At 47.6% G+C, this 11,778-nt stretch overlaps 2 protein-coding genes across 7 annotated transcripts in view; one reads left to right on the top strand and one right to left on the bottom strand.

Moving 5' to 3' along the window:
* The window catches only part of NRG2 (neuregulin 2), a 175,628-nt gene extending 174,271 nt beyond the window's left edge, over positions 1-1,357 (top strand). The window contains 2 exon segments of the mRNA XM_034655624.1: positions 1,201-1,250; positions 1,337-1,357. Coding sequence (XP_034511515.1) covers positions 1,201-1,250; positions 1,337-1,357 — 71 coding nt within the window.
* A 1,783-nt stretch (positions 1,358-3,140) lies between these two features.
* Positions 3,141-11,778, bottom strand: part of PSD2 (pleckstrin and Sec7 domain containing 2) — a 122,308-nt gene continuing 113,670 nt past the window's right edge. For 3 of the 6 annotated variants that reach the window (XM_034656112.1, XM_034656113.1, XM_034656115.1), the window contains exons 14-15: positions 9,439-9,582; positions 3,141-5,334 (exon numbers count right to left, since the gene is read on the bottom strand). In XM_034656112.1, coding sequence (XP_034512003.1) covers positions 5,125-5,334; positions 9,439-9,582 — 354 coding nt within the window. In that variant the 3' untranslated portion in view covers positions 3,141-5,124. The remainder of the gene's footprint in view (positions 5,335-9,438; positions 9,583-11,778) is intronic. The other 3 variants (XM_034656110.1, XM_034656111.1, XM_034656116.1) reach the window with 2 other exon arrangements.

The raw sequence follows: 11,778 nt of genomic DNA, 5'->3' as shown, positions 1-11,778 counted from the left end.
GGAAAAAGGTATAACAAAATGTTTTATTTTCATTTTAGCAAAAATTGTCTTATAATACTAGCTAACGGCAAAGACGTTTTTATAGGGAAACTATTTATATGTAACATCCTGATTTACAGCTTCAGAAAAAAAAAAGAACAAAAAAAAAAAGAGAGATGGGCCAATTTTTTGACTCTTTAATAGAAATTTATATTGTGGTGCCTTTTGCTGTACGCTAATCTGGAGCTCCTGGAGAGAAGTCGGGGGGTGGGGTGGGGTGGGGGTGAGGGGAATGTAGGATCCCAAGCTGGCGGGGGTGAGAGGAAGCTGGCAAAGAGGTTGCTGGGTACTCGTGGGGGCGGGGAGGGGATTGGCCCTGAGGAAGGAAATGAGGACAGGAGTAGCTTTGCCCCCAGGTAGGATCTTGAGCCCCCAACCCCCTGAAGAGAAGGCAGGGATCCTAGGCTTGGAGCTAGAGTTGGGGTCAGGTAACATTCAGGGGGAGACTTGAGGCCCAGCGACAGCAACCAGAATGGGGAGGAGGCCTCCCCGCTCCTTACAGCTGCTAAGGCAGGGGGCACTGAGAAGGAGATCTTCCCAACAGTCCCGGCCGCAGGGAGGGGCAGCTCTGCCAGGGTCCCAAAGCTCCGGCGCCTCCTCCCCTGCGGCCTCCAGGACGCCCTTCCGTCCTCTGCAGCACCTTCGTTCACAGGTTGTCTTTTCTATTTTACGCCTGCATGTCCTTTGCATTTCAGATTCTTTAGATTGGATGCATGGTCACGCTGGGACCGAGAAGAGCCACTCCACAGTGTATTTGATTCCCTTTTTAGCAATAAAGTAACACCATTTCTTCCAGACCCCAAGCCACCTATGACTTCCACTCCCTCTCCAGCCCTGTCCTCGCCATCCCCGCAAAACTGGGTCCACTGCTAATTTGTCAAAAAGGTATTTGTTTAAAACAAAAACAAAAACCAAACAAACAAATGGGAACCCTGCCCTGAAATGTCCAAACACCTGACTGTTGACACTTGAACATTTTTATATTATAAATAAAATCAGAAATAACTCATGTTTGACTGTGTGTGCCTAGCCCCCAGGTGAGGAGAGAAGACAGAGAATGAGGACTTGGGTGGAGATGGATGGATGCTGGTGTGGAGATTGGAGAGGGCCAGGGTGTTCCCAGGGTGGAAGAGACCGTCCGTCTACTCTCCCTGGTTTCAGCTGCTAGCACAGGCTGCAACCCTCCTGCCTCTTCCAAGAAGATTCGCAAGGTATCCCCCTTAGCTGCTGGGGAACCTGGCCAAGGGGCTGATGCTGACTGCTTTGCTTTGAGCTCAGCCTCAAAACTCTGGCCCAGTTCCTGCCCTGGAGCTACTAGGGCTGCACTTCGAGGCAGCAATTTCCGGCCTACATGGGTGAGGAGGGAAGGGTTGTGGGGTTGGCACCGGGGCAGCTGAGGCAAGATGACCCTTGGGGCCTCAGGCATGTCACAGGCAAAGCCCGGACATGCAAGATGGCATAATGGGTACCCTTGGCTGCCAGGAAGACCACAGCTGCTGCAGCTTGTAGGCCCGCGGGGTGTTGTGGTTTTTCCAACTTTATAGCCCCTCAGAGCCAGGGCCTGTCTAAACCTGAAGCCCCTGATGAAGGCATGGAGAAGGCAGATGGAGGTCCAGGGTTAAGAAGACTTTTCCCTCGTTGATTCATTTATTAAACCAGTGCCCAGTGCCAGGAACCCTTATGTTCCAGCCAGACACAAGGGAGTCTTGTATCCAAAGGGCTCAGGTGGTTGACTTGGGTGCGCGCATGCGCAAATGCCCCCAGAATGTGTGTGGTCAGTTTGGAGACCTGCAAATGGGAGGGACTGAGAGGCTTGAGGTTGAGAAGGGCTGAGTTCCAGTTCCAGCTCTGCCCCTCCCTGGCGGTGTGACTTCTCTAGGCTGCTGTTTCCTCAGCTGTTAAGTGGTGATGTTGATACCTACCTCAAAGGGTTGTTGTGGAGATCATGTATAAAGCACCCAGGATTGCCTCTGGCACATGATGCCTGTTAATGGCTAATTTGATGATGATGATGATGGTATCCTGTGCCTTGCATTCTTGAATCAGAGAGTGGCAAAAACTGGATTTGAAAGGGAAGTGACGGGGAAAAATAAGTCATTGTGTTCACTGGGGGGGTGCTGGGGGGAAAAAAGCACCTGTTATTAAAGAAACAAAGGGAATAGTGAACTAAATGGTATATAAACCTGCAAATCACTGATCTCTCCCAGGCCCCATCTGGTGATGTCATCCAAATCCCTTTGCTGGCTCTGAGTTAGTTTGCTGTTGGCTTTGAAATTTTCTGGCAACCAGTAGTTCCTCTATGTGACTTCTGACCTCTATGTGAACCCCAGTAATTGTGAACAACCTCTTGGTGACACCCCTGGCCTTTTCATGACCCCAGGTAATTGTATCAAATAAGTTGATAGCTTGGTTTTCTCTTTAGATTCTAATACACCTACCAAGAGTCTAAGGCCAGAACCTAATGGAATTCGTCACCCATTCATTTCACGGGTGTGAATGGGACCTGGGAGAGGTGTGGCCAGGCTCATTTTCCACTCTCAAATTTCTGCCTTGGGGTGTCTTTAGTATAGCCCATAAGGAGAGGTGTAGCCGTGTTAAGTCACTTCCCTACTATCACCCTGTCCCCCAGGAGCACTTAGGACATTCAGGCAGCTTCCTGAGTCAGAGTCATCTTGCCCACTCCACCAGTTCTCTCTTCTCTCTGCCAGGTAATTTTGTCTTTCTCCCCAGTGCTCCCAGGGTCCCAAATGGTAATGGTGACTGCCTGTCCCCTCCCCCACTAGACTGTGAGCCCCATGTGGACAGGGAGCTGCTCAGACCTCTTCTCACCACACTGTCCTCAGCACCTAGCAGCACAGTGTGCAGCCCTGGTGACCTTCACTGAATGAGAAAATGAAAGTTCAAGAAACACTGTGGTCAAGGGTCAGCCCCCAGAAGTCCCTGAGCCCTCAACCACTTCGCAGGACCACCAGGTGGCGCAAACCACTTATTGCGTCTCCCCTGTGGTCCTCCAGCCCCTGGATTTGGACAGTCCTGGAAAATGGGCATATTAGGGGCAGAAGGGGGGGGGGGTGTGATGGTCCATTAGAATGCAGGAAAAAAAAATATTAGAACTTTGACTTAGATTTATTTTCATCTCATCTTTTTAAATTTCTATTTTTGTGTATGTTTTATAATGTACATAATATTTTAGTACAGTAGTACATGTATATAATTTACAATAAATAATTATACAATTAAGAAAGTGAACTAAAGATTTTTTTTACTGATGGGAGACATCACTAGTGCTCAGGGAAGCCTATCTGTCTGCAGCAGACAGAAGCTTGCTCCTCTGCTTTCACTCACCCGCCCTCGTGAGGTGGAGGGGGGGAAGCTGACCCCCAAAATCAAAGACCTTTGAGCCAGTGTGGGAAAAGTACAGAGAGCTCTTTCATGTTACATTGTTCTTTCAATTTCAGTTAAGTGAACATTTACTTCCCCTCAGCAAAACAAAGGGGCCAGATGGTGTGGGTATAAAATACACTTCAGCTGATCCAAATTAAATCATCTGGATTTAGATCGCTACATACTTCCACAGACTCATCCGTCCCTGGCATCAAATGTGAGCGTGCTCAATAAATGTTAGGTACTTAATAAGATAAGCCAACCTTGCCACTAACTAAATATGTTACCACTGAGATCAAATTGCTGCCCAAACTAATCTATTTCAAAAATATAAAGGATCTGCTCATCATAGCTCATGGAAGGTCCCATCACCCCCACCGCTTGTCAGTCTGAGGAATTCAGGGTTTACAGGATACTAGTCTGTGAACATCACGTGGCAAATTCTTCTATCCTCCCCAGGCATGTCCTTAGCTAGCATTTCTGAATCACTAGAAGAATGAAAGAAATATCAACTTAAAAACCAATCAGCAACTTCTTTCTCTGCCTTTTCCCAAGACCAGGAATTAAGGGCTTCCATAACCTTCCTCCACCAAACATCTTTGGGCTTGTTGACAAGTGGTTGTTTGCAAAGCAGAGTGTCTTTTATTCCTGTAGCAGCAGCTCTGTACAAGAGGCCACTCTGGAGCTCAGAGACCTGGCAGCACCAACATAAAGACCAAAATATAAACAGGGCCATGGTCCCATCCCACTCACACCCTAGAATCCCTGTGGGCCAGCTGGGGTGGCGCACACACCGTCTATTTATTCCAAAGCATCAACTGTAAGAGCAGCATAAGTCACAGGTCAGCCGGAAGAGGGGACAAGGGGGCAAGAGGAGGTCAGTGTATCTCCACCTTCTCTCCCAGAGTGTCTGGGCCACCAAGGGGCCAGGTAGCAGCCCTCCTTGCTAACAGGTGGAGTTCTGGAATAGGCTTCTCCTTCATCTTATTTCATCTTGATACCAATTCCAAAATCATCTTTAAAGGGGTTCCTTATATATATATAATTCTTATATATATACATTTTTGTCCATATAAAAGAAAGCAGGAGTGGCCTCCATAAATGCAAGGTGAGGTGGACGCACGCATGAGTAGACAGCTTGACATCAAGGGAGCAGGCCTGGGTCTTCGATTATTGCAAAGGGAGGCAGGAGAACAGGGCCTGGTTCCAGAAGCTACTGGGTGGAGGGAGGAGGGGATGGTGCTGGTGGTCTGCAGACCTGCTGCTGGTCAAGTCTGAGGAAGGAGGAGGTGGGGGGGGGGTCCAAGCTGCCAGCTGGAGTCAAGAGCTGCCCTTGGAAACAAGGGAGATGGGGGAAGGAACTTGTGAGAAGGGGAGGGCCTGGGAAGCCAGCTGCCCTTCCTCCTCCTCCAGTGAGATCATGTCTAGAGCATGCACGTAACTGGCCTACAAAATGAGGCTCCACGGTGGAGAGGAATGTGAGGGCTGGGGAGAAGGTCTGAGGCCCAGATAAACCCCAGGATGCAAGGAGATCAAGGCCATGAATAGCATCTCCATCTCCTTGGCCCACGGGGCTCTTCGCACCCCTCTGGCTGCCTGTCAACTGCCTGGAGTGGGCGCAAGTAGCCCCTGGCTGGAATTGTGCTCACTGACCCCTCTGGGGACATTTGCCTGCCTCTGGGGCCTGCCCATCCGTGCCAGCTAAGTAGCAGGCCCGGTGGGATCCTTCGTAGCTTTGCTGCCAGTCACAGTCCCGTGGCCCTGGCTGAGGGCGGGGCTTGAGTGTGTCTTGCGGAGAGAAGGATCATCGCCTTCCAGAGTGGCCAGCCGGGCCTCAATCCGCTCCAGGTCATCTGAACCCACTTTGATTTTCACAGCCAGGAGGTGGATATACGTCTCATAACGGCTTTTCTAGAAAAAAAGGCAGAGAAAGGCCAAAAACAAAGTCAAAGGACAAACAACAAAANGAAAAAAAAAAAAAAAAAAAAAAAAAAAAAAAAAAAAAGGATTTGGACCTTGTGTGACGAAAGACTAATTTCCTTAATATTCAGAGAGCTCTCACCAATCAATAAAAAGGAGATAAACAATACAATTTAAAAATAGGCAAGGGACATACACAGAAATTTTACTCATAATTTTAAAAATTCAAGTGAAGTAGCCATGATTTCTTGAGTATGGCAGCAAAAGTACAAACAACCAAAATAAAAATTAACAACTGGGATTACAAAATTTAGAACTCGTGTATCAGGGATGCCTGGGTGGCTCAGTCGGTTAAGGGTCTGCCTTCAGCTCAGGTCATGATCCCGGGGTCCTGGGATGGAGCCACCCCCCACCCCTGTTATGCTCCCTGCTTCAGCGGGGACTCTCCTTCTCCCTCTCCCTCTGCCCCTCCCCCTGCTCGTGCTCTCTCTCTCTCATAAATAAATAATAATCTTTAAATAAAATAAATATTTGATTTATTTGAGAGAGCAAGTGAGAAAGAGAGAAATAACAAGTGGAGGGAGGGGCAGAGGGAGAGGGAGAAGCAGACTCCCCACTGAGCAGGGAGCCCAACATGGGACTTGATCCCAGGACCCGGAGATCATGACCTGAGCCGAAGGCAGACCCTTAACTGACTGGGACACCAAGGTGCCCCTAAATAAAATCTTCAAAAAAGTCATGTGTATCAAAGGACACAATCAATAGAACGAAAAGGCAATCCACAGAATGGAAAAAAATATTGGCAAATCCTATATCTGATAAGGGTCTAGTATCTAGAATTTATGAAAACTCCTACAATTCAACAACAAAAAACACAAACAACCCAATTTAAAAAGGGCAAATGTCTTAAATAGACATTTCTCCAAAGAAGACATACAAATAGTCAGTAAGCTCACAAAACGATGCCCCACATCACTCATCATCAGGGAAATGCACATCAAAACCACAGTGAGCTACCACCTCACGCCTGTTGGAACATCCACTAGCAAAGAAAAATCAGAGAGTAAGTGTTGGCGAAGATGTAGGGAGAGCAGAGCCCTCATGCACTGCTGGTGGGAACCATGGCACACCGCCCTAGAAGACAGGCTGGGGGCGCCTGGGGGCTCTGTCAGCTGAGCATCCGACTCTTGGTTTCGGATCAGGTCATGATCTCTGGGTCACGAGATCACGCCCCGAGTAGGGCTCCATGATCAGCGGGAAATCTGCTTGAGATTCTCTCCCTCTCCCTCTCTGCTGCGCTCTAATAAATAAATCTTTACAAAAAAAAAAAAAGGAAACAGTATGGCTGTTCTTCAGCAAGTTAAAAATAATATAACCTTGTGCTGCAGCAATACCATTTCTGGGCATACACCCAAAAGAATTTAAGGCAGGGTCTCAGAAATATTTGCATACCCACATTCACAACAGCACCATTTACAGAAGCCAGAAGATGAAAGCAACCCAAACGTCCAACAGCAGAGGAAAAGATAAAGAAGATGTGATATCTACATACAACGGAACAGTATTGAGCCTTAAAAAGGAAGGAAATTCTAACACGTGCCACAACATGGATAAACTTGAGCATAAGCCAGTCACAAAAACACAAATTCTGTATTTTTCCACTAATACGCAATGACTAGAGTAGTCAAATTCGCAGACAGAAACTAGAACAGTGGTTGCCAGGGCTGGGGCAGGGGAGGTGAGACGGAGCTGCTGTTTGATGGGTGTAGAGTTCCAGTTTTGGAAGATGGAAAAGTTCTGAGATAGGTTGCACAGCAGTGTGAGCAGACCTAACCCTACTGAACTACACACTTAAAAATGGTTAAGATGGTAAATTTTATGCTATGTGTATTTACCACAATTCCAAAAATTTTAAGATTTTATTTATTTATTTATTTGAGAGAGAGAGAGAGAGAGAGAGAAAGAGATACCAAGAGAGAAAGCACAAGCAGGGAGGAGAGGGAGAAGCAGACTCCCGCCGAGCAGGGAACCCTACGCGGGGCTCAATCCCAGAACCCCGGGATCATGACCTAAGCCGAAGGCAGATGCTTAACCCCCTGAGCCACCCAGATGACCCACATAATTAAAGAATTTTTAATCCACATTAAAATAGCAATGAGATACCCCTTGTTAAGCCTATCAGATTGATGATTAAAACATTCAGTAATGTTCGGCGTTGGTGAGGGCATGAGCAGAGAAGCATATTCCTAAGCTAAAGTGTTATAAATTGGTGGGTGGAGGGGGGCACCTGAGTGGCTCAGTGGTGAACCGTTGGACTCTTGATTTCGGCTCATGTCATGATCTCAGGGTTGTGAGATCGAGCCCCATGTCGGGCTCCGTGCTGGGTGTACAGCCTGCTTAAGATTCTCTCTCCCCTGGGGCGCCTGGGTGGCGCAGTCGTTGAGCGTCTACCTTCGGCTCAGGGCGTGATCCCAGCGTTATGGGATCGAGCCCCACATCGGGCTCCTTCCTAGGAGCCTGCTTCTTCCTCTCCTACTCCCCCTGCTTGTGTTCCCTCTCTCGCTGGCTGTCTCTGTGTCAAATAAATAAAATATTTTTTAAAAAAGGGTGTTATACGCAACTAATGAAGCATCAAACTTTACATCGGAATCCGGGGATGTACTGTATGGTGATTAACACAATATAATAAAAAAAAAAAATCAAAAAAAAAAAAAGAAGAAGAAGAAGAAGAAGGAGATTCTCTCTCTCCCTCTGCCCCTCCCCGCTCACTTGCATTCTCGCTCTCTCTCAAAAAAAAGAGAAAAAAAAAAGTGTTATAAATTGCTAAACATTTAGCAGGGAAATTTGGCTGGCCATGTCTGAGAGCCTGACTCTCAGCTTCCAGCCCTCACCACAGTCAGGAGAGGCTGAGGTCCTAGAAGAAGCGAAGACTAAAGGTGAGGACACGCTATTCTCACATGACTGCCAAGTGAGCAGAAAGACCCTTCACTGCTGGGCTTCGCCTCCCCCCAACCCCAGTTAAGCCAGGGGGGACGTGAGAAAGACCAGAGTGCGGAGTTAAAATCAGTCGCCTGGGTTAGGATCCTGGCTCCTCCATTTCTTAACTGTCACCTCAGGCAAGTGATCTGCCCTCTCCAGGCCTCAATTTTTCCATCTGTAAAACGGGGATAATAACAGAACCCATTTCAATAGAGTTGACAAGAGGATTAAATCAATGAGTACAAGGGAGTGAAGGCCATCATGCCTGACAACTGGCAGGAGATCAGTCCACTGTAGCTTTTGCCATCCCTTTTTTTTTTTACATTGCAGAGAGAGTGGGTCTGAGAAGACTTTGAAAGCTGTACAGCTTTGTTTTTCAGAAGGTCAGGATCTCTCCTGGGAACTCTCCTCCTCTCTTTCTCACACCTCAGTAGAAAATCAATGTAAAAAGCCAGACGCTGAGATCGGCGACTTCCTGCCTTTCCTGCCTCAAAGGCAAGTTCTCAGCCTCTATAGCGTCCACCCGTGCCAGCAGGTCAATGCAAAGGCCTGTCCGAAAGGGACAGTGGTTCCTGCCTGCCTCCCCGAAGCTGCCCCCCTCTCCTTCACCCAATGAAGGCGATGCTCCATCAGCCCCACTCACAGAGCGTCATGAGGCAGAAGGGGGGGGGAGGGAGAGACAAGATGGAGAGAAGGGAGAACTCAGGTGCTGTGCTTGATAAACACCTGTGGACAAGGAAAAGGAGACGAAAGTGGGATAGGTCACGCAGGTGGGCTTGAGCTGTCTATGGTTTAGGTGTAACAGCTCCCCGAGAGGCCGGTCCTGGGGGGGGGTGGAGGTGAGGAGGGGCTGGGAGAAGGGTGCGGCCCACCCAGTGCTTTGAGAGACACAAGTGAGGACACAACTGTTTAACAACTGGCAGCCGGACTGTGCAGAGACTGGCCCACAGGAGGCCACGCATGGCTCATGACTGCCTCAGGGGAGCCCCCAAAATGGAGAACCCCAAACCAGGAGCCCCTGGCTGCAGAACGAAGTTGGTGACAGGAGGGAGAAGAGCTGGCTTCCTCCTTCTACCCCATCCCCGTCCTTCGCAATCAGCCCCGAGGAGAACCCACCTCGAAAGTGAGATAATGCTCCTTCAGCCGGTTCTCCTCGGCCTCCTTGGACTTGACGCCCTTCTCGATGGGGTGACACCTGTGCTCAGCCAGCTCCGCGGTCACCTGCCTCAACTTATTCTCATGAGAACGCAGCTGCTCCTCCTGCAAAGACAAGTGCTGGGCTGGGAGGTCCCACTATCAAGATGTCATAGGCGTGGGTCTAAACCTGTCGTGCTGGATCTGCTTCAGCAAAGGGAAACTGAGGCCTGGCCAGGGTCATCAAGTATGTGGGAGACCTGAGGGAGTGCCCCTCCACCCTCCTCCTCCCTGCCTTGCTTTCACTGGCATCAGCCCTCTGAGATAAATCCATGGCAGGCTCAGGAGATGAGACCCCGCACACTAAAATACACACAGACATTCCCTGACACAGACTCACAATCCCACCGGAAATGCCCCCCCACCGGCTCATGTGGACTCTCACATACACACACAAACACAGTGGACCAAGGGACAGTCTGGCCTCGGCTACCCCTGGCTCCATACAATGCACACATCCTCTCGGATTCTTTTTTTTTTTTCATTAACATCTAATGGATTATTTGTTTCAGGGGTACAGGTCTGTGATTCATCGGTCTTACACAATTCACAGCGCTCACAACACATACCCTCCCCGGTGTCCATCACCCAGCCACCCCATCCCTCCCACCACCCCCACTGCAGTAACCCTCAGATTGTTTCCTGAGATTAAGAGTCTCTTACGGTTTGTCTCCCTCTCTGGTTTCATCTTGTCTCATTCTTTCCTCTCTTCCCCTACGATCCTCTTCCTTGTTTCTCAAATTCCACATATCAGTGAGATCATATGATAATTCTCTAATTGACATATTTCGCTTAGCATAATACCCTCTAGTTCCATCCACTTCATTGCAAATGGCAAGATTTCATTTTTTGATAGCTGCATAGTATTCCATTGTATATATATACACCACATCTTCTTAATCCATTCATCTGTCAGTGGACATCGGGGCTCTTTTCATAGTTTGGCTATTGTGGACTTTGCTGCTATAAACATTGGGGTGCAGGTGCCCCTTCAGATCACTACATTTGTATCTTCGGGGTAAATACCCTGCAGTACAATTGCTAGGTCATAGGGTAGCTCTATTTTCAACTATTTGAGGAACTGTTTTCGAAAGTGGCTGCACTAGCTTGCATTCCCACCAACATTGTAAGAGGGATCCCCTTTCTCCGCATCCTTTCCAAAATTTGTTGTTTCCTGCCTTGTCAATTTTTGCCATTCTAACTGGCGTAAGGTGGTATCTCAATGTGGTTTTGATTTGAATTTCCCTGACGCCGACTGATGTTGAGCACTTTTTCATGTGTCTGTTGGCCACTTGGATGTCTTCCTTGCAGAAATGTCTGTTCATGTTTTCTGCCCATTTCTTGATTGGATTATTTGTTCTTTGAGTGTTAAGTTTGATAAGTTCTTTATAGATTTTGGATACTAGCCCCTTATCTATCATTTGCAAATATCTTCTCCCATTCTGTTGGTTGTCGTTTGGTTTTGTTGACTGTCTCCTTTGCTGTGCAAAAGCTTTTTATCTTGATAAAGTCCCAATAGTTCATTTTTGCCCTTGCTTCCCTTGCCTTTGGCGATGTGTCTAGGGAGAAGTTGCTGCCGCTGAGGTCGAAGAGTTTGCTGCCTGCGTTTTCCTCAAGGGTTTTGATGGATTCCTGTCTCACATTTAGGTCTTTCATCCCTTTTGAGTCTACTTTTGTGTGTGGTATAAGGAAATGGTCCAGTTTCATTCTTCTGCATGTGGCGGTCCAATTTTTCCAACACCATTTGTTGAAGAGACTGTCTTTTTCCCATTGGACATTCTTTCCTGCTTTGTCGAGGATTTGTTGACCATAGAGTCATAGGTCCATTTCTGGGTTCTCTATTCTGTTCCATGGATCTATGTGTCTGTTTTTGTGCCAGTACCATACTGTCTTGAAGATTACAGCTTTGTAACAAAGCTTGAAGTCCGGAATTGTGATGCCACCAGCTTTGCTTTTCTTTTTCAACATTCCTCTGGCTATTCGGGGTCTTTTCTGCTTCCATACAAATTTTACGATTATCTGTTCCATTTCTGTGAAAAAAGTTGATGGTATTTTGATAGAGATTGCATTAAATGTGTAGATTGCTCTAGGTAACAGACGTTTTCACAATATTTGTTCTTTCAATCCATGAGCATGGAACATTTTTCCATTTCTTTGTGTCTTCCTCAGTTTCTTTCATGAGTACTCTATAGTTTTCTGGGTACAGATTCTTTGCCTCTTCCATTAGGTTTATTCCTAGATATCTCATGGTTTGGGGTGCAA

The sequence above is a fragment of the Ailuropoda melanoleuca genome, chromosome 3 (genome assembly GCF_002007445.2).
Source record: "Ailuropoda melanoleuca isolate Jingjing chromosome 3, ASM200744v2, whole genome shotgun sequence".
NCBI classification, from domain to species: Eukaryota; Metazoa; Chordata; class Mammalia; order Carnivora; family Ursidae; genus Ailuropoda; species Ailuropoda melanoleuca.
Note: the sequence above shows the minus strand (reverse complement) of the source record. Positions and strands in the feature narration are given on the sequence as shown.